We start from the raw sequence: 21,463 nt of genomic DNA, 5'->3' as shown, positions 1-21,463 counted from the left end.
CACAGCCCACACTGGTGAATTATTTAACACTTTGATGCAAGAAAGGGAATTTGGGGTTTGGGCGGTGCTGCTGTAATCCGAGCAACAATTAAAAGTTGTGCGACATGTTAACTGTGAACTGCTTTAAATGCCTTTTGGCAAAATTGTGGTGGAGGAAAGGAGTGCCGGTGAATGTCAGGTATGCTTGATATTCCCTTTACTCAATTCAAACTGATGTGCACTGCTGTGGGGCTTTATAAACTGCTGCGGAGTGCGGTGAGTGTATGCACCAGCAGAGGGAGCCAAAGTCACACGACTGCGCTGTAAATGATGCCCAAAATTCCCCGTTTCATACATGTTTTAATCAATAAAGATGGGCATGCTCAGACGGTTCATTTGAAGGGAAAAATAATTAAAAGCTTCAATGTCTGCCATGTTTAATTTTAGTGTTTTTAAGGATTTGTTTGAGACTATGCAAAACATATACAGTTAAAAATAAATATATAAATAAATAAATGTTTTTTTTTAATGTAGGAATTGCAAAAAGCATTTGTCTTACAGGAGATTTGATTTTAAACGTCCATTTTAATCCTTTGCATGACATCACCTTGAAATATTCCGTGTCATTACCCTGAACGGTGTAGCCGAGCTGATCAGCTGTAAAGGGTTAAACTTAGCCAAGACACTGAAACCCGAGACAGTTCCTGATGGATGCGCCCGAAGGCGGCTGGGACATTTTAAGGAGTTTGTTTTGAGTAGAATTCTACCAGGTGCGTTTCTTTTTAAATGTCGTCGTGATATTTGGCACGGGTTTAAGGTAAAGCTGATGCGCCCTTTGTGCCCCGTGCTCGGCGCACCGCGTCTCGACGACGGCGGGGAAGAAATTGCGCATTTCCAAATAGTCGAAGTTTATGGATTGTCCCTCTGATTGGCAGGAAGCAAACGTGTAAGTACCACGTGTGTGCTTTTTTGTTCTTTGAGGGTTTTTCTTGTAAACAAATATGGAAGAACTGTGTTATTTCCTGGTTCTGTCCTACCTGTGGAGTCAGGTGAGCCGACATGACACCTGTGTAAAGCACCGCGGGCGAGCAGCTGCGCGTGGGGCGCTCTATTAGGTTGTAGTTCGACCTTATCAAAGCTGTCTGGAGGTATGTGGTGGGACATGGAGTTCTACTGGCTGTCATGTGCGAGGACATTGGTCACTCGTGTTGTAACTGCTTCACTGTGTTTTGGCAGTAACTTATTTCACTACATCAGCTTTTCATTCCTTTCTGTGTTTCTGTCTCAGAATGGTGGATTATAGTGTTTCCGATGTACCAGAAGTCCTATTCTCAAACAGTTTTAAACAAGTTTTAAAATGGAGGCGCTGGCTCTAATGGCCTTGCTGGAGTGCCCTCTGTGTCTGGAGAAGCTGGATGCGTCAGCCAAGGTCCTTCCCTGTCAGCACACTTTCTGCCTGCCCTGCCTGCAGAGGCACGAGGCTGACCAGTACCAGCTATTTTGCCCTGAGTGCCGCGCTCCTGTCCCGGCCAGGACCGCAGAGGAGCTGCCGACAAACCTCCTGCTGGTGCGGCTCCTGGAGGGGCTCAACGGTCCCTCGGGCCCCAGCAAGAACACACAGAAATCCCGCTATGCAGTGCCCGTGTCCCGGGAGAGCTTAACAGCCAGGGACGATAAACAGTACCAGGAAAGTCCAAACAGAGAGAAGCAGGGGAACAATGAGGTGAGTAAGGCCTCAGCCCAGTCATCTACAGCTATATGAGAAACAAAGTGGAACTGTAAAAACTAATATGTGAAACCCAAACTCAAGTGTTGCACATCACTACTGACAAGTATAGTTATTTGTTATTAACACTACACTACACTATATGGGCTGAAGGGTTTTACACAGTAGTAAAAATGCAAGTGTTTGCCCTTTCACTTGTACTACCTAACCTTTGAACTTTGGGGATTTTTAATATAAGATAAGATAAGATAAGATAACCTTTATTAGTCCCACACGTGGGAAATTTGTTTTGTCACAGCAGGAAGTGGACAGTGCAAAAGTTATGACGCAAAAATTAGAATACAATAAGAATAAATACAGTACACAACTGTACAGAATAGAATAAAATAATATACTATATACAGTAGAATAAAATAGAATAAAAATATACAATAAGATAAAAATAGAATACGAATGCTATATACAACTGAGTAAAAATACAACGATGCCAGAAAAGATTATTGCACTTAGTGTTATTGCACATGTGTGGATGTGTGTGTTTGTTCAGTTAAAGTCTTTGTTGTGGAGTCTGACAGCAGTGGGGAGGAAAGACCTGCGAAATCTCTCCGTCCCACACCGTGGGTGCCGCAGTCTCCCACTGAAGGAGCTGCTCAGTGCTGTCACAGTCTGCTGCATGGGGAATATCAATATGTATATCAATATGTATAATATCAATATATCAATATCAATATGATGGAATATCAATCTTGGATGTAGATAAGATCCTTTAAGCAAACTATAGAAAATACTATAATTATCAAGTGATGGGGAAAAAACAGATAGCACTTTATGCCGTTAATCTATAGAAGTGCTGCTGAGTGATACACCCACACGCATGCAGGGCAACAGAAGGGAAAAACCAACCAGATGATAATATGTGTGTCAACTCCATGGAGAGCTGTGGTTTACTGCTCGGTTATATTTCCAACAGTAGCTAAGCGATATTTTTCGACTAATCTCCATACATCTGAAAGTTTGTGGCTCATGCAAAACAGAGTACTTCATATTCCTAGCATTCTGGTGTTTATATATTAAAAATAAAGCGTTTAAAGAAGAAAACATATTTCTACTTAAAGCAATGCCCCTGAGGGGACAAATGATGGGCATTCTTAGGAAGGTGGGCCAAGCCGTAGAACAAGTTGGGGAAAAAATGTTCTATATGCCAGAAAGTGAAGTAAAGTGCACATGAATACAGCTAGCTCCATAAGCATTCTTTGACAATTATACACTTTTTGCCCCCTGCACATCACCACAGTGGATCTGAAATCAAACAATCATCATGTGACTAAAGTTCAGACTTTTAGCTGAAAAGTCAGTGAAATTAATCAGTTAATGCAATGCTTTTGTAAAACCCTTTTAATTAATGCTGAAAGTCTGCTGTTTTCTGTGGTGGTGGTGGTGGTGGTGGTGGTAAAGTTAGAAAATCTGTGTTTTCCCACTTTATGAACCCAATTGGACCTCCAACTTTGGCTCTCTGGCAGTGATGCAGGCTTTTGGGTGCCACCAGAAAAAATTGGACGACAGTTTTATTTGTGTGCAAAATGAAAAACAAAAAACAAATTCAGCATGCAGATTTAGAGATTGCCATAGGCAGAAGAAGATGATGAAGAGGGAATTATACAAAGCCCAGTGAACTGACTATTTCTTATGCATTTTTTTTTTTAATTAGTATTATATGCATCTCTGCAAAAACTTTACAGTCCACAAATCTGCGTTCTCACATGTGCGAGCTAAACAAGAAGAGTTCAGTATTCTACTTGAAACCTGATTTGAGTTCAGTCACAGTTCAGAAAGCTGAGCCTGTTTCGTTAAACCGAGTTAGTGATCATTTTGGCTTCTTCCGAATGCTGTCATGGATACAGTATGTGTCAGTCTGATTAACTGTAACCCGATGCTACGATGATTGGCCGTAAAGTGGATGTAAACACTTTATCTACAGACTTATTAATCAGATTTTGTGCCCTCTCAGGCAGCGTAATCGCTTTTGTGCCGTTTTCGAAAAACTCCAAACTGAAGTGTAAACTTGATACAATCTTGAAAGGGGGAAAAAAGAAAAAAGAAAGGATGTGTCATATAAAAGTCATCTTCATATCTCAGTGGTGCATCAGTGCCGGTTCAGCGCAAAATTGTTTTGTCATCCCACAATCTAACTCGTATTACAAGATGAAGCACAAATTAAATGCAGAGTGTTTCTGTAGCACCTCACACCAACTGTCACTTATTTTCTTAAAATGTGTCATCGCCGGGGATTTTTACAGATGAAATTGCAGAGTGTGGGATCTTTAAAATCTTACATTATGTAAGAAATCTTAATTATTTCAACATAAAGAAGCTGAAATTTGACTTTCTTCCACACTTTAGGCTGCTCACAGAGCATCAGTGTATAGCCACAGAGGTGATCTGTCAGGAGAGCTGTTCCTCTCGGCTGGTAACGCTATCACACCAAAACACAAAGGGGATGACAACTGGCACGCCGGCGACAGTAGCAGTGCGTCTGTCAGTGCTCAGCAGGTCGTCAGCCAGACACCTCAGCTGCAGCCCCTCCAGCAGCTCCAAGCACCAGCTCTGTGCAGAGCACTGTGTGACTTTAAACCAGAAGAAATGAATCTGGAAGACAGCAGATATTTTCTCAGCTTCCTCAAGGTGAGCCACTCAGACTGCTGAGTTAGTGCAGCAGGGCAATATAGTGTTCATGGGGTAATTGTGTGTGCACAGTTTTAAACCTTTTAAATAGCATCGGTTTTACTTCAGTGAACCTCTAGAGTGAAAAAGTATAAAGGTTCCTCTGCAAGAAATATGCTACAAGCCTCGTTTTTAGAAATTCAGTTATCGCACATGCACTGAAGTTTACAGACCACCATGGCGGTACAAATGGACCAAACTTCACATATTTATTGTGGCTAAAAAGCACCTGTATTTTATTTCTTTATGATTTCAGTAAGCTCCCCAGTAATGTGAAAAAGACAGTTTTCAAAGGGGTCTGTGCAGTCGGTAATGCTTCCATAGAATTAAGGGCCAGATTTACTAAACAGGGCAAAGTAGCGTTTGAGCTCAATCCCCAGACAGCGCTGATAGGTGTTTGCTATTTTCTAAACACAGGCACAGTTGATTCATTTCAATATCAACTGGTAAAAATGAGACATGCTTTAAATATCTGCAGAATTAGCAGTAAATTGTGTGTCGCAAATATCAGTAAATGTTTTTGTGCTTGATTTAAATATTCTCCTTCTTACGTTTTGCACCTTATGAGGTCACCTTGCGACACATGTTTAACAGCGTCAGTCGCAAATCTGTTACTCCCTGTAAACACCTTTTTTACACCAAAACCCAGTTTATGGAGCAACATATTAGTAAATCTGGTCCAGAGAGTGTAAGCAGCAGCCATTTGCTGATAGTCAAATGCTCTTTATTCATTGATAGTCTGATATATTCAGGTGTGTGTTTAACAGAAAGTCCTTTCCAGGACTTTACACCCAAGGGAAACAACTAAAAAAAAAAAAAAACCCAAGAGCTAAATCTCAGACTCCACAATGCAATTAGGAAAAGACTGAACAAGTTAGGCTTGTTTGGTAGGGTTGCCAGAAGAACCTTACCAAACAGTTGAGGTTTGCAAAGTTGCTTCTGAACAAAGCGTAAGACTTTATGCTTTGTTCAGTGACCAGTGTGCGGATGTTTGGTCATAATGCACAGGACCATGTTTGGAAACCAAACACAACATATCAACACCTCATACCAGCTGTCAAGATGATGGTGGAGAGGTAATGTGAGGCCATGTGGCTGACAGCTAAAGCTTGGCTGAAAATGGGACAGTACAGCAGCAAATCTACAACAGAGTAACTGAAGCTGTGCATGAACAAAAAGTGGACCAAAACTCCTCCACAATGATCTGAGACACCGATAAAGTCATACGGTCATAGTTTTAGCTGCTGGTTTGACTACTTGCTTCGGTTTAGATTTCATAGATGCATAAAGGACAGATCTGTCAGTTAGCTAGGATGTTAGAAGCCTTTCAACTGGTGTATTGACTTATCTTCTGTCATGGCAGGGAAACAGCAGTTTTGAATTGATGCTTAACCCCTTGAACTTAATCCTGCTTTCTTTTATATTAAACCTGTGTTTGTAGCAATCTGTGAATACAAAGAGCGCAGGAAGTCCCCAGCAAAGACTGCTACATAAGGATCACCGCTTTTATTCTTTTCACTGTTTTCAGAGACTGAAAACTGAGACTTGTGGAAACGGAGGCTCAGACCTCCATTGCAGCAGTTCTTACTTACCCTGGATTTCTGAGGCAGTTATATAAGGGCCTGGGTACTTTTGTGCCCTCCATTAAAACGCCCTCGACCGAGCCTCTTTTGTTTCTCAATCTAGGTGGTCAAATGTTGTTGTTTTTTTTAAGAGGCTGGCCACAGAAAAGGACAAGGCCTGCAGACACAAAGGGAGCTTATGTCACATGTTCGTGGAGAAACACAGAGTTTCCGAGCTGAGTGCTCAGTCTCTGGGGCAAGCGCACTCTGTTAAATCCATCTTGTGTCCCGTCTTGTGTGTGGTTTTCAGTCTGTTATTTATTTTGTGCTTCATACAGGGAGACATTCTTACTTTCATCAGGCGGGTGGATGAAAACTGGATCGAGGCCAAGCTGGGGGAGAAAGTGGGATTCTGCCCTGAGCAGTTTACAGAGGTGAGTTTCTTTTCTTCCTTGGATGTGAGTTGTGACCTTTTCAGCGCGATCGAGGTCGACACCTGCCGTTAGCCACTTTTCTCCGGTAGTGTAATCAATTGAACTGCAGATGTCGTCGCCGGATGCCATTAATTCCAGGTCACTGCCGGGACGCTAACTTGCTTTTCATTCAAATCTCTGATTTGTCAGTAAATGTCACTCCTGCTCTGTAAAGTGCTGAGGCAGAAAGCTAATCTGCGAAGCCCTGCTGTGTCTGCAGCTGCTCATTAGTTTGTGACTATGTGGCTTACTCAGGGTTGCGGGGCTTGCTTAGCTGGCTGACTGTCATTTGTTTTCCTCTGCACTTTCTGCCCCCAGGAATTAACTTCACCCATGCTGGAGGGGGGCTGTGTTTGTTCATTCAGTCGCTGGGGTCAATGCCTCATTCACTTCCTGTTTACTTTCCTAACTTGTCATCTGCTTTGCTGTGATTTCCTCACTAATATACCCCCTCTTCTTATTAGTCCTCTCTTTAATGCATGCATACTTTTATCTCCCACTCACCCATGTCTTCTCCTCGAGCCCTGCTTCAGTGATGCTCTTTATCTTTCTCCTTTCCACTTTCCTCCTCTCCTTTCTGAGCCAGCCTCTTCCTGTGTCGTGCAGCCAGGCGTAAAGACACAGTAATGCTTTCTCTGCTTGGGTGGCATAACAGCACATCACTGTGGAGAGTGAAAGCATTAACCCTGCCAATGCCTGTCTGCCTGCCTGTCTGTCTGCGCGGCTCATTTCTCAGCAGTATCCAACCCTGCCTGGCTTATTGGCTGGTACTTCTCACGCTCTCTGCTGCCTGCCTGTCCAACAAGTTGTAGGGGTGAGTCTAGCGGTGATAAGTGGGTGTATTTAGACAGATTTTTAGCTGGTCAGCAGGAGCAGAGGTTGGCAGGCGCAGGTTAGAGCAAGTTTGAGAGGAATTGTTTTTCTTGACTGAGGATTTTCCTGTGTTACGTTTCTTACTGTGGTTCGTTTTTATGCATTCATCCTATTCCAGCCAAACTCTGTGGCTGCCAAACTGCTGAAGGGAAAGAGTCGGAGGGGGGGGGATCTAGCAGAATTTCACCATCAGACTTCGAGCGGGGGCAAAGACAAGGCCACTGACACATCCAGTAGGACTGCCCATTACGGAGTCCCTCAAGCCCCGGCTAAGACGCCCGTCATCAGCACGTTGCCCCTCTCCAACCAACGGAAACAGACAGGAGACAACAACAACACCTTCAACAGCTACAACCGTCAGGGTCAGACGCAGCGCCTCTCTGTGCCCACTACCACCCGGGGCCACTCTCATTCTTCCAGAGTGAACTCTCAGCGAAGACGCCACTCTGATTCGCACAGACACCTGTTACAAGTGAGTCACATAACTCTCTTATTATTTATTTATTCTTTTCTCCACCTCTGCTCTAATCTTTTAATTAAAGCTGGGTTTGGCTTTGCTCGCAGTGATTTGCTATAACAGAAAACATGCTGTTGGCAAAAAGGTGAAATGGTTTTATGTGCGATAATAAGAGGTGTTTATTTGAGTCACTGATCAAGTTGGCCTCTGGTTAAGGGAGGGAACCGTGACACTGTAAGCTGCAGGAATGAGTGAGAAAGAGATCGCCCTTGTGATTAAGTGGTTCTCATTAAGACGAGACACATGTGGGAAAGGGAAACAAAAGAAGTGAGGAGTGGAGGTGAGTGGACCGTAACTTTTGAGAGGTCTTTAATCACGAGTCCTGGGACAAAAGCCAGGATTTCCCGTCTGAGATGAATTATAGTTCCACAGGGTGGGTTTTCTTTTTTTCTCTCTTCATCTCAGGGACATGTGGTTTGTGATGTTGTGCGAGTTTGAATCCTCACAGGGAGAACTGTCAAGCAGGAGAGAAAAGAGGAAATCTCTTCTGATTTGATGGGATTGTTAAAATGACTCATTAACTTATTTTTTTTTAACTCTGAGGGAGCACAGAAGAAAGCAGGTCAATTTTACTGTCTAAATTAATTATTACCTCTAGAAGACTAGAAGTCATTAACAGTCTTGAAACTGAAGATTTTTGCTGTTTCATTGTTTAGTGAGGCTGGAGTTTGGGAATGTTAGTGTTTCAGGCTATTGGGTTCATAGCTTTTCCGGCACTAACATGATATCTGCTGCATACTTTATGAAGAATGTGTAGCAATATCAGGGCGAGGCATGATTGGTAAACATGTCCCTGCACATAGCTTTAACCAAGACAAGAAGAGTTCATTTCTGAGAAAGCTTGTGATAAAACTTACTCGGGAAATGACCCAAAAGCTCCTATAAATCATTAGCACGTTGGAGTAAATAACCGGACATAGTGCTGTTATTTCACATTAGAAAACAGCGGTGATGTGGCACCAAGTCACGGGGCCTAAGAGTACAGTGCTGGCATGAAAGCCTCTGGAAGGCTTAATAATGTAACGCGCTGCCAAATTCCCTGCCCTTCAGAATAGCGATTTCCTTTGATTCCTTTCAAACGTCTCGGCTCTGCCCTGCAATTACACATGTCAGAGCGCAGAAATGCTCAACCTCATGCAGGTTGGAGAGAAACAGGAGAGGAAGGGAGGCGGAGGGGAACGATAAGAAATGAGGAAACGGGGCAGTACGGCAGGAAGAGGAAAAGCTGAGCGTCCGAGAAAATGGTATGGAGCGAGGGAGAGAAACGCGACACATTTTCAGGCTGCGAAAACAAAAAACGCATGAAGTGGGAAGAAGGAGGAGGAAAAAATGAGAAATAGATGTGGAGAGTGGGAGGCTCAGAGAGTCCCTCAGTGTGTCTGCTTATCGCTCTCATGCTGATGATGATGATGAGTCACTAGTGAAGTTGCTTACATAACAGACCCCTCTCCCTCTCTGCCCTTCCTTCAAACTCCTTCCTCTTCACTAAGCAGGTAACGCTCCCTTTCACATCAGCGAACCTGTAATGGCAGACGAGCCACACACTCCCCCTTTTTAAGGGAGCGGAGGGGCCGTGTCCCTGAAGCTGAGGCTGAGCTCTCCAGTGACCAAGACGGCATGTTTGTGCTATTCTTGGTGCCGCTTCCCATCGGCTCTTACCTCTGACTCTCGCCTGTTTCTTTTTTTTTTTTATTTTGCAGCTTCCCTCCCACTGTGGATGAAATAATGCATATTAGTGTGAATATCTGCACAGTTATGTAAGAGCAAACTTTAGGATTAATTTGAAAAAAAAGTTCACTCCCCTATCATACTTCACCAGAATATCTGACATCATTGTAATTGTTATCAGTGGTTATGCAGTCACCCTGCAAAGTGACTGCATAAAAGAGCAGAAATAATTAGGCTGAGTTATTTATACGGCAGTTTTCAAGTGCAGAGTCACAAAGTGCTTCCGAAAACAGAAAAAATAGATTTAAAAGTAAAAACAAGATAAGTGGCAGACGGTTCTCTTCAAATCTCAAGCTTAATCGGAGATGGAAGACCGAAGATAGACAGATAAAAGTTTAGGTAAACGCAGATCAGAAGAGCTTTGAGGCTTTGTGTTTGAGTACGACTGCAGTTGATCTGTAATCTAGTTCACTGTTTGACTGTGCAGAGGTACAAAACAGGAAACCTGAATTAAATTCAGATTTTGATTAGTCACACGTGATGGATTGTAGGTGACCTGGTCAAAAGCTTAGTGGCATTTTAGGCAAAGTAGATTGTTAAGCTAATGCAGCAAGGAGGGTATTACCTTAGTTTAGATGAAGTTACATGAAAGTATGAATTAATTATTTTAAATCTTCATTTTGACATAAATGTGTTTTAGCTTCTTACATTTACAGCTTTGCTTCTACTGTTATTATTCATTCAAGGAAATGAAGAGGATCTGAATATACTGGGTGGGCCATTTATATGGATACACCGTAATAACATCGGAATGGTTGGTGATATTAAAGTTCTGTTTGTGGCACATTAGCATATGTGAGGGGGCAAACTCAAGATGGGTGGTGACCATGTTGGCCATTTAGAAGTCGGCCATCTTGGATACAACTTTTGTTTTTTCAATAGGAAGAGGGTCATGTGACACATCAAACTTATTGGTAATGTCACAAGAAAAACAATGGTGTGCTTGGTTTCAACGTAACTTTATTCTTTCATGAGTTATTTACAAGTTTTGACCACTTATAAAAGGTGTTCAATGTGCTGCCCATTGTGTTGGATTGTCAATGCAACCCTCTTGTCCCACTCTTCACACACTGATAGCAACACCGCAGGAGAAATGCCAGCACAGGCATCCAGTATCCGTAGTTTCAGGTGCTGCACATCTCGTATCTTCACACCATAGACAACTGCCTTCAGATGACCCCAAAGATAAAAGTCTAAGGGGGTCAGATCGGGAGACCTTGGGGGCCATTCAACTGGCCCACAACGACCAATCCACTTTCCAGGAAACTGTTCATCTAGGAATGCTCGGACCTGGCACCCATAATGTGGTGGTGCACCATCTTGCTGGAAAAACTCAGGGAACGTGCCAGCTTCAGTGCATAAAGAGGGAAACACATCATCATGTAGCAATTTCAAATATCCAGTGGCTTTGAGGTTTCCATTGATGAAGAATGGACCCACTATCGTTGTACCCCATATACCACACCAAACCATCACTTTTGTTGTTCCAACAGTCTTGGAGGGATCCATCCAATGTGGGTTAGTGTCAGACCAATAGCGATGGTTTTGTTTGTAACTTCACCATTTACATAAAAGTTTGCCTCATCACTGAACAAAATTTTCTGCGTGAACTGAGGGTCTTGTTCCAATTTTTGTTTTGACCATTCTGCAAATTCTGTGCACCGATCTGGGTCATCCTCGCTGAGATGCTGCAGTAGTTGGAGTTTGTAAGGGTGCCATTTGTGAGTAACTAATATCCACCGAAGGGATATTTGACTAATGCCACTCTCCAGTGACATGCGGCGAGTGCTACGCTCGAGATCTTGCTGAATGAAGCTAGGACAGCCACTGATGTTTCTTCATTAGTGACAGTTTTCTTGTGTCCACTTTTTGGCAAATCCAACACTGAACCAGTTTCACGAAACTTGGCAAGCAGTTTGCTGACTGTAGCATGGGAGATGGGTCGTCTCGTAGGGTGTCTTGCATTGAAATCTGCTGCAATGACCCGGTTACTGCGTTCACCAGATATCAACACAATTTCGATCCGCTCCTCACGTGTTAACCTCTTTGACATGTCAATGGCTGTGAACAAAGAGAAACTTGTAAATAACTCATGAAAGAATAAAGTTACCTTGAAACCAAGCACACCATTGTTTTTCTTGTGACATTACCAATAAGTTTGATGTGTCACATGGCCCTCTTCCTATTGAAAAAACAAAAGTTGTATCCAAGATGGCCGACTTCTAAATGTCCACCATGGTCACCACCCATCTTGAGGAGTTTGCCCCCTCACATATGCTAATGTGCCACAAACAGGACTTTAGTATCACCAACCATTCCCATGTTATTACGGTGTATCCATATAAATGGCCCACCCTGTACATTTAAAAATAACCATAAGTTTATTTTTGAGTACAACACTTATTTTCATTGACACATGGGTTATGTATAACAATGTCGACAAGATACTGATAGACATACATTATTATTAGCTACTTGTGCCTACTTAAGTAAGGCTTTCCTAAAAGTCAGTTTTTAGATTGCGCCAACTGTGCAAAACCACAGAGGACTTTATAGAAAGAGCAATAGAGATAAAATCTAAATTCTTGCAAGGGATAGAGAACTGACCTGTAACTACTTATTCTTCTGTGAGGGAGGTCAGGTTTTTTTTTTTTTGTTTGTTTTGTTTTTTTAAGCACTGCCAAATTTTGAAATCAGATCCCATTTTAAATCTCCCACCTTTGTTTGTATATAAATAAGAACGAAATTTAAAGGACAACGTGGTTCCATTAAAACACGAGATAGTCAGCCGTTGTTCTGAGAAACCGTTCTACTTTCACAAATCGTCCTACCCGTATTATAATTTGATGGTGACTTCTGACTAATCCAAACCATAACCCTAACCATAAGAAATATTGGCAATGGGTTAAAAAAAAAAAAAATGAAGTAAATGTGGGTTTTGTGTTGTACACATGTGCAGAAACAATGGGTAGGATGGCTTGTGAGTTAGGATGGATTCCCAGAACACCGTGTCAGACCCCTTTGGATGCCCTTGCAAATGGAAATTACTGGTGTGGACACTGCGTCCAGTGTCACAACACTAGTAAAACTACATACTTTTTTCAGTCGCATACCGGAAAAAAATTTCCGATAAGAAGTGTGACTACATGTGCATTTACTCAAATTATATATAAATGATACATTGCCCTTGTGGTTTTGCACATATCAGCAAAACCACACGGAGAATAAGTTAACAATAAAAGTGCGATTCACCGATGTGACAAAATTATTCAGTAGAAGCACATTTTTTAATGATATGAAACATGATCTCTGCATCTTTATGATTTTGTGACACTGAGCATGTTCCAGTACCTCCAATGGGTGGAAACCATGACTTGTTAGTGAAGAGAAGAGAGGCATTCACCTCGCAGATATTGTCACCTAAAGGACTGAATGATGAACTTGCACTCAATGTTATGTAGTGGCTTCTCCATTATATTATTTTTTTTGGGGTGTATGTGGTTTGAATTGTGATGTTTGCATTTCCTAAAAACACTATGCATCACTCAGTTGACTAAAGAATACATGGAGGAGTCCCTAATTGGCTGAATCTCTCTGAATGTGTATATATGTGCAAAGCTAGTGAAGTACACTAGGGTGGGGGACAAAAGCTGGTTTTTTGATTCTGTGCAGGCCTAGCACCTTTTGATCACAGTTAAACATCATGTAATATCCGCTAACCAGCTTCAGCTTGACTAGAAGTCTTATCCATAATAACTGAAAAGACCTGTCCGGTCAGAGCTTTTGTGAATGTTTTCACCTCATATCATAATTTTTAGACACACATTATGACGTGGTGTTGGTAGTGTTTGCTTTTGTGACGGTAAAATGATCATTTCAGAAGATACAGGTTGCAGATATAACAAAAAGCCTTTTTTAATATAATAAAATTTATTGTTTTTAAGGGCTCCAGAAGTCATTTCCTCATTATTCTTACAAAGTGACCTGGAGTTCAGGTATTTCCATAGTAACAACACTATTTGAAGGCAGAGTAGTTCTTTTCCACAACATGGCAATAAAATGTAATAAAATGTGCTTTTTGTTAAGACAAGGCTGATGCCTTTACTGACGTTATTTCACAAAGTCACACAGTAGCTCATACTTACTTTGGATGGTCATGGGATTAAAGCTCGTTATCAAAATCCCCGTCAAAAATATGAACGTGATTTCTACGTCTGCAACCTCACTGATGAACTATTTACATTTATTCATTATAATATTTCACAAGAGCTCATTAATTTATTTAGTTTTACACTTTTTGGGCATCCATACAAACTGTCTCACTTCATGTGAGGTCAAAGGATGTTGGCAAAAAGCTGCAGATTAATATCCTGTTAAATTAATGCGCGTGTTTGTGCTAGCAGGATTCAGACTGTAGGAGCAAGCCAACCTTTCACTCTAAATAAGACTTTATTTTCTGCCTGACTAATATCAGAGTTAGTTTCTCTGTGTAAGTATCCTTCAATATCCTTTAGCCGCTGCAGCTGCTGGGTCAGTGCACCTGGCCATAGCGTGACTGCAGTATAAATAAAGCCGGCTCTTTGTGGCTAAAATAAAAACCTAAGAATAGAAATAGGACACAAAGTCATGAAAGAGATGAATAATTTAAGACATTAAGTTATTCTTTGTTGTCAGTGCTTTGCATCTTTTTTTTTTTTTTTTTTTTTTTTTTTTTTTTGTCCAAATATAATGTATACTGCTTCTTCATTCATTTAAAAACATGGTTGTTTTCTTTATGACAGAGATGCTCATTCGTGGCCTCTCACATATGATGGAAGTCTGTCGTGTCCTCAGGAATCGGTGCACGCAACCTTACTTTTACACTTTTTACTTCTGCCTCACAGCGCTGCCTTTAAAAAAGCGAGACTGCGGTTACAGTGCTGGATGCGTCTGTCAGATGCATCTTTCTTTGTGCTGTTGAGTTACAGAGTGTGAGAGCACTGCAACATCCAGCCGCATACTGTAATAGCAGGAACTCTGAGCCCAAAGGCTATCGTTAAAGCTTCGAGCAGCAGTTTAGTGGTGGTGCTGTAAATACAAGCAGGAAGATGGGCGCAGCAATGTTATTTCTGCATATTTGTTTTAAGTAAGAAAGACTAATGTGTTTGATTAAAGGGGAAAAAAAGCAGCACACAGGCCAGGCTTTATAAAGGTTAACCTAACACACCTTATTTGAGTCTTGTTTGACTCACATCCTGCTGATTTCATCACTGTAAAATATTCTTTGCTCTAAGCTTTAAGTAGACAAGCTTTGATCTGTAAAGATGCACTGCAAAAGAAGTCTGTTTACATTTTTCAAAGTATGACTAAGAATTTCAGAGGAAAATCCAATGAATCATTTCTTATGTGCAAACGTGTGACAGATTAAAAGAGAAACTTAAAGAAATGAGGAGAAATGTAGAGACTGAATGCGCTGCATTCTTGGAATGAACCGATTGTGAAATTCTGGCAACATACCAAAGTCATGAATGATTTAGCTTTTAATCACACTGTCTTTGAACACTTGGCACAAACTGATTTGACGTAAGAGATAAACATCCACCACTGATACGCCAAATGTCAACTTATTTGCCAATGTCTGGGCAAATGAGTTGAAATTTAGTTAACATAGCCGGCGTATTGGTGTATTAGATACAAACCAGCAATTTACTATACACAACAACAGGTAAATTAGTGTTAGGAGTGTCAGCTTGCAGAAAGAGAGTAGCAGCTTGGCTGCCAGTCGGACTCCTGTTGTGTACTCAAGTTTTGTGATGCAGATCTACTTTTTTTCCCCACTTAGTGAAAGGTGCCTGAGTAAAAAGTTCTCAGCTGATAGCCACCTGCTTCCATGCACGCTCTTATATCTTCAGCTTTTTACATCGGTCCCCTGCTGCAGAGCCTTGTGTGTGGTGAGCTATGGCAGCAGGTCTTTGTTAATGCACCTTCACACCCTCTCATCCATGTTACGTAGTGCCCAAAAATGAGGTGTTGGAGGCGTAAAAGTTACATAATACTGCTTTATATTATCAGAAGGCTCACGTGCCATTATGCCTGTCTTAAAGGCATAACAAGCAAAGTGCGTAGGCCGCTGTTTAACAACACAACAACATTTAAACTTCTCCTCCCTGGCTCAACAGGGGAGCGAGCGAAAGAGGGAGCGGTGTTGAGCAGAACAAAGCAGAGATTTAGAAAAATCAAACGTTATTTCCTGATTGCATCGTAGCTGTAACGTTCTAAAGCATGAGAAATAAATGGGCCCACACTTCTGCACAGCCCTGCAGAAAGGCACTACCTTGGAAAATTTTGTGTGAATGCAGCCAACGTGTGTGTGGCCAGTCAAACAAACATGCTGATGTGCACCTCTTGAGTCCATTATTTTATACGTCCATGACGCAGATTAGCAGAGCAGAGAGCTGGAGACAGAAATGTAACCTGGCTGCTATATCCTTATAAACTCTGGCTGTTATTAGTCAGGATTACACGCTGACCACAACAAAATCAGAAGAAATTAAGACAATAGATTCAGAGATCAGGGTCTGTGCAGATAAAAACTCTTTATTCTTTTAAAAGTGTTTGTCTTTGCTTTGATCATGTTACATGTTTGCCATTGTTCATTAAAAAAATCAGCATCCTGAAGTTTTTTTACTGTTAATAAACATTCTAAAATAGAAAATCGAGTAAATTATCCTTCTTCTGATCATTTTACCACATTGTCGACATTAAACTGTTAAGTGAATTAAAATTGCATTCGGTATAGACAGCCATCCCAGCAAGCGGCCCTCTTTGGGGCCTATGTGAGGGGGGTGCTGTGGGCAAACCCACACATCCACAGTATCAGTGTGAAATTTGGCAAAGAGAGGCCCACAGTGGGGCCCATTGTGGGCCTGATCGTACCCACGGTATGCCCACACAGTGTTGGCTGTCCTACTGGGGCCCAGATGTGCTCTGTGGTACATTATTACCAGAATGTTGCTACTTTTAGTGACTTCTTTATCAATAGGGGTCTATTAGAAAATGGAATAGGTCCTGATTTCTTTCACTAATTGACTTCTTTTGCAGTATTTTAATAGGATCAGTTTAACTTCCAAATTGAATCGGTGGTTTTTCCCAGGCTCATATTTCTGACCGCATAATAGAATAAGGTCTGTCGTTTAAGTATCTCCATAACGGTCACATTTCCCTGTATGATATTTCCTTATTAATGTGCCAACAAACATGCCTATGCGGGCTCACATTGGGTAGGTGTGGGTGAACTGTGGGGCTGTGTTGGCAGGGCAAGCCCACACTTATCCCAAGCAGGCCCCAGTTGGGAGTGCCTAAATGGTGCCGACAGCACTCTAGAATGGACAGCACTTCTATATAATGACCCCTATGGGGTCATTATATAGAATTTCTAGGTTGCCCATAGAAATCCAGCCCCACTGTTTACCCACACTTGCCCACTGTTGGCCCACACTGTTAAGTTTGCTGGGATTGTGATTACGGGATGAATAATAAAGATAAGATAAGATAAGATAAGATAACCTTTATTAGTCCCACACGTGGGAAATTTGTTTTGTCACAGCAGGAAGTGGACAGTGCAAAAGTTATGACGCAAAAATTAGAATACAATAAGAATAAATACAGTACACAGCTGTACAGAATAGAATAAAATAATATACTATATACAGTAGAATAAAATAGAATAAAAATATACAATAAGATAAAAATAGAATACGAATGCTATATACAACTGAGTAAAAATACAACGATGCCAGAAAAGATTATTGCACTTAGTGTTATTGCACATGTGTGGATGTGTGTGTTTGTTCAGTTAAAGTCTTTGTTGTGGAGTCTGACAGCAGTGGGGAGGAAAGACCTGCGAAATCTCTCCGTCCCACACCGTGGGTGCCGCAGTCTCCCACTGAAGGAGCTGCTCAGTGCTGTCACAGTCTGCTGCATGGGGTGGGAGACGTTGTCCAACAGGGATGACAGCTTAGCCGCCATTCTCCTGTCACTCACCACCTCCACTGGGTCCAGAGGGCATCCTAGAACAGAGCTGGCCCTTCGGATCACCCTGTTCAGTCTCTTCCTGTCCCCAGCAGAGATGCTGCCGCCCCAGCAGACCACACCATAAAAGATAGCAGAAGCCACCACAGAGTCATAGAAGGTCTTCAGGAGTGGGCCCTCCACCCCAAACGACCTGAGTCTCCGCAGCAGGTACAGCCTGCTCTGCCCTTTCCTGTAGAGGGCGTCTGAGTTATGAGTCCAGTCCAGTCTGTTGTTCAGATGAACACCAAGGTACCTGTAGCTGTCCACAGCCTCAATGTCCATACCCTGGATGTTCAGTGGTTGCAGTGGAGAATGCTTGTGCCTGCGGAAGTCTACCACCAGCTCCTTGGTTTTACTGGCGTTGATCTGGAGGTAGTTCAGCTGGCACCAGTCCACAAAGTCTTGAGTCAGTCCTCTGTACTCCTTGTTGTCCCCATCAGTGATGAGGCCGACTATTGCAGAGTCATCAGAGAACTTCTGCAGGAAGCACTGGGTGGAATTGTGGGAGAAGTCTGCAGTGTAGATGGTGAAGAGGAACGGAGCCAGAACCGTTCCCTGTGGGGCCCCCGTACTGCAGACGACCCTGTCCGACACACAGCCCTGAGTCCTCACATACTGTGGTCGGTCGGTGAGGTAGTCCAAAATCCAGGTAGTGAGGTGATGGTCCACTCCAGAGTTCTCCAGCTTGTCCTTCAGAACCGAGGGAAGAATAGTGTTGAAGGCACTGGAGAAATCAAAGAACATGATTCTCACAGTGTACCATGAGGTGTCCTTTGCTTCCTATATGATAATTTTGAATTTATCCCATTTTAGAGCGAGAAGAAAATGACCAGCGAGACTCCGCCCACCATCTCTATGGCTCTGATGAACCCCCAGATGCCCTCTGCCTCTGCAGATGGCAAAAACTCCTCCACACAGCAGCTCTCCATCAGTGTGTGAGTCACTGTTTTGAAAAGTCATGGTGTGTTAATGGTATTATAATGTATAATGTCACATCTATGAGGTGTGAATAGAATAAGAAACAGTTATATGTGGCCAAAAAAGGGCTGAATAATCTGGATGTATATTGTTTTTGACTTCTCAGGTGTGCTGTCCTCTACTCCTACAAACCACGCCGGCCAGAGGAGCTGGAGCTGAGGAAAGGGGAGATGGTGGGCGTGTACGGAACATTCAAAGAAGGCTGGCTGCGTGGGTTATCGCTGAGAACGGGCAAAGTGGGCATTCTTCCCGGCAACTACGTCACTCCTGTGCTCAGGTGAGAGGTTGCGATCGCTGACCGCAGGAAATGGGAGCTAAATGCTATTTGGGTTCAGATAGTAACATAGTGTGGGCATGAAGATGAGCTATTTTGTACACTTATTTATGAATCAGAAATATAAAGCTGCATGTCACGGCCTGCTGCTGTTTTCTTTGTCATATATAGCAACAATGTGAAAGTAGACATTCATCACTATCACTATACTAATATTTTTGTTCCCAAAATACAGAACCTCGGCCAGACTGCTGGAGACCAAAGCGCCTAATGTGCCCTCGCAGTACAGCACTTTATCTGCAAAGAAACACACAGCTGCCAAGAACCCTACTGTGTTCCTTGCTCTTGATAAGGTGAATGGTGATGGAGCGATATACTCACCAGGACAGATCCCATCTGTGCCAAACGGAGCACACCATGCAATGTCGCCCACTGGGATTGGAAAACCTTCCTTCTACGGGGATTCACAGGGTTGGGAGACTGTAAGGCGCGTTTTTCACCCACACAGAGGCGAGTGTCAAACAACCACACTCTCTTGGCTTGATTGAATTATGCACTTTGTCAGGTATGTGACGATCTTTTATTTTTTTTTCAGGCTCAAATCGCACGTCCCACATGGGCAGTTCCCACGTTCCCTCCAACTCGCAGCACTTTGCACAACATCAGGCATCTGGCTACTCGCCTGCTCTGCAGAGGAAGAAGGGCGGCAGCTTTGTATCCAATGCTAACGTACCGCTGGGTTGGATGACTGATCCAGCAGCGCCCTCTTCTGCTGTGTTCATGAAGGACAGGGACAGCACTACCCCTCAGTCAATTCTAGTAAAGCCTGACATGCACAAGACCAGTACAGAGAAGGTAATGCCATTCTTATGAAATCAGTGTCATTAAAGTTGATCTTGCTTTTGCATATATATATATATACACATATTTAAATCACGCTACTATTTGTGTGATTTACAGTTTGTTTTATTTCCATAGCCGGCAAAGTCTGTGCGGTTTGTCACAAATGAAGGCTCCCCTCCCCCAAGACATCGGACCGCCTCTTGGTCGTCAGGAAATCAGGTTCTCTCCAACAGCCGACCCGGGCCCCTTCCTTTAGAAGTGTGGGCCCCATCGCTCACATTGGGAAGGGACGGACCTGGGATTATCCTCAAAGATGGAAAAGGTCCTATTCTCCGGAAGGGGCTTGAAACGGCCATGACAGATTTTTATACTAACCAGAAGCCGACAACCTCACAGCCAACATTGTCAGCTGTGTCAGCACAGTTCAGCCCAAGTAGGTATGTTGGATTTATGGGTTTGGAGCAGTGATTGATCATACAGTCTTGAAAGTCATTACTGATTTTTTTTCTTCCCCCCCCCCCCCCCCCCCCCACAGACACAGAGTTGCCGCGACACATTTAGCCCAAACAGACTCAGAGCTCAGTCTGCTTCAAGGAGAGCTTGTCCTCGTCCACAGACCGCGACCTGATGGGCGGGTTCTCGTTACTCAGGAGAGCAGCGGGCAGACAGGATTTTTCCAGAGCAGTATTCTTCAATCCCTCGAACGCCTCAGCTGACCGTGCATTCCTTCTGTAGTGATGTATATTTCTAAATACCATGTTTTAAAACTGCCAAGTGACTTGATAGACCTGGTGACGCGCCTAGAGCTGCAAAGGTTAATGCTGCCAAACGACAATTGGAAGGTGGAAGGTGTTTATTTTTGTTCTGAGTTAGAGTATGGGTAAATTCTCTGGAAATATTTGTTGCGTCCTTTAATGTCCATGCATGTTTGTTTACACATGTACTATTACAAGATTTTGCACATAAAAAAAAAAACACTTAACGACTGTTCCTCGTTTTATACCCATGTTACACGCATTGTGAGTGCCTTTGTCAAAACCCATGAAGAAAGTATTAACTATATCTGTACATAATTAGAGAAATTATGAGGTGAAATGCCTTTCCGGTAATAAAGTATACTTCCTTGACATCAGTAGTTTCATGTCATCTTTCAGACATAGAACTGACATCAACAATACGAAACAACAGTAGCGTATTGTAGCATGTTACTTTGGTAGTGACCTGTTCTATATGTAAACCTTGCTTTGCAGCCTGGATTTTGACTGCAACTTTCTTGTGGCACACTAGTTCAGTTCAGTTCAACTATATTCATGTACTACTAATTCATAACAGTCATCTGTTCATAAGGTAAAAACCTTTCAATATTAAAGAGAGAAACCCACTGGTGCTCTGTAAGCAAGAACTTTCCAAGACTGAGGAGATTTTAAAAACATCCTTTAAGCCCAGAGGAATCTCTGCAGGTGTAGAACAGGGATTCATGTTACATTGTGGGCCACATACAGCCCACTTTAATTTTAAGTGAGCCAGACCAGGTAAATTCTCCTTTCTGTCATTATGCAGAGGTTTAACTGTACATTTAATCCTGGAGCTAAAAAGGTACCTTTTTAAAAAAACAAAAAAACAAAACTCTGAACCCATTGTCAAAAAAAACAACAAAAACTGAAATTTGTATACAGTTTAACTGTTTAACTTTTTGTGTATGAATGGAAGAGGTCTCTAATAGTAGTAAAAGCTGTA

General features: G+C 42.5%; 1 protein-coding gene across 3 annotated transcripts; it reads left to right on the top strand.

Annotated features, from left to right (window-relative positions):
- The first annotated feature begins 627 nt into the window (after positions 1-627).
- Positions 628-20,846, top strand: sh3rf2 (SH3 domain containing ring finger 2). 3 transcript variants are annotated; one of them, XM_086311659.1, is made up of 11 exons: positions 628-925; positions 1,268-1,702; positions 4,106-4,387; positions 6,327-6,422; positions 7,453-7,806; positions 18,445-18,566; positions 18,716-18,886; positions 19,119-19,393; positions 19,479-19,738; positions 19,862-20,159; positions 20,262-20,420. In XM_086311659.1, exons 2-11 carry the CDS (start codon positions 1,337-1,339, stop codon positions 20,285-20,287), a joined length of 2,250 nt encoding a protein of 749 aa, XP_086167785.1. In that variant the 5' UTR covers positions 628-925; positions 1,268-1,336; the 3' UTR covers positions 20,288-20,420. The 3 variants fall into 3 exon arrangements, with proteins under 3 accessions (XP_086167785.1, XP_086167766.1, XP_086167775.1); XM_086311640.1 differs by having other exon boundaries at positions 630-925; positions 19,862-20,163; positions 20,262-20,846; XM_086311649.1 differs by lacking the exon at positions 628-925 and adding an exon at positions 942-1,127 and having other exon boundaries at positions 19,862-20,163; positions 20,262-20,846.
- Positions 20,847-21,463: the final 617 nt, after the last annotated feature.

Source organism: Aulonocara sp. 'chitande type north' Nkhata Bay, linkage group LG2 (assembly GCF_057382095.1).
Source record: "Aulonocara sp. 'chitande type north' Nkhata Bay isolate Kocher_YH1m ecotype deep benthic linkage group LG2, A_spYH_male_GT1.1, whole genome shotgun sequence".
Lineage (NCBI taxonomy): Eukaryota > Metazoa > Chordata > Actinopteri > Cichliformes > Cichlidae > Aulonocara > Aulonocara sp. 'chitande type north' Nkhata Bay.
Note: the sequence above shows the minus strand (reverse complement) of the source record. Positions and strands in the feature narration are given on the sequence as shown.

Bases quoted from the DNA above. Each gene is read 5' to 3' on its own strand.
- sh3rf2 (XM_086311640.1), top strand. From the start codon at position 1,337: ATGGAGGCGCTGGCTCTAATGGCCTTGCTGGAGTGCCCTCTGTGTCTG. The intron at 7,807-18,444 runs GTGAGTCACATA...ATCCCATTTTAG, and splicing joins CGCACAGACACCTGTTACAA to AGCGAGAAGAAAATGACCAG. The intron at 18,887-19,118 runs GTGAGAGGTTGC...CCCAAAATACAG, and splicing joins TACGTCACTCCTGTGCTCAG to AACCTCGGCCAGACTGCTGG.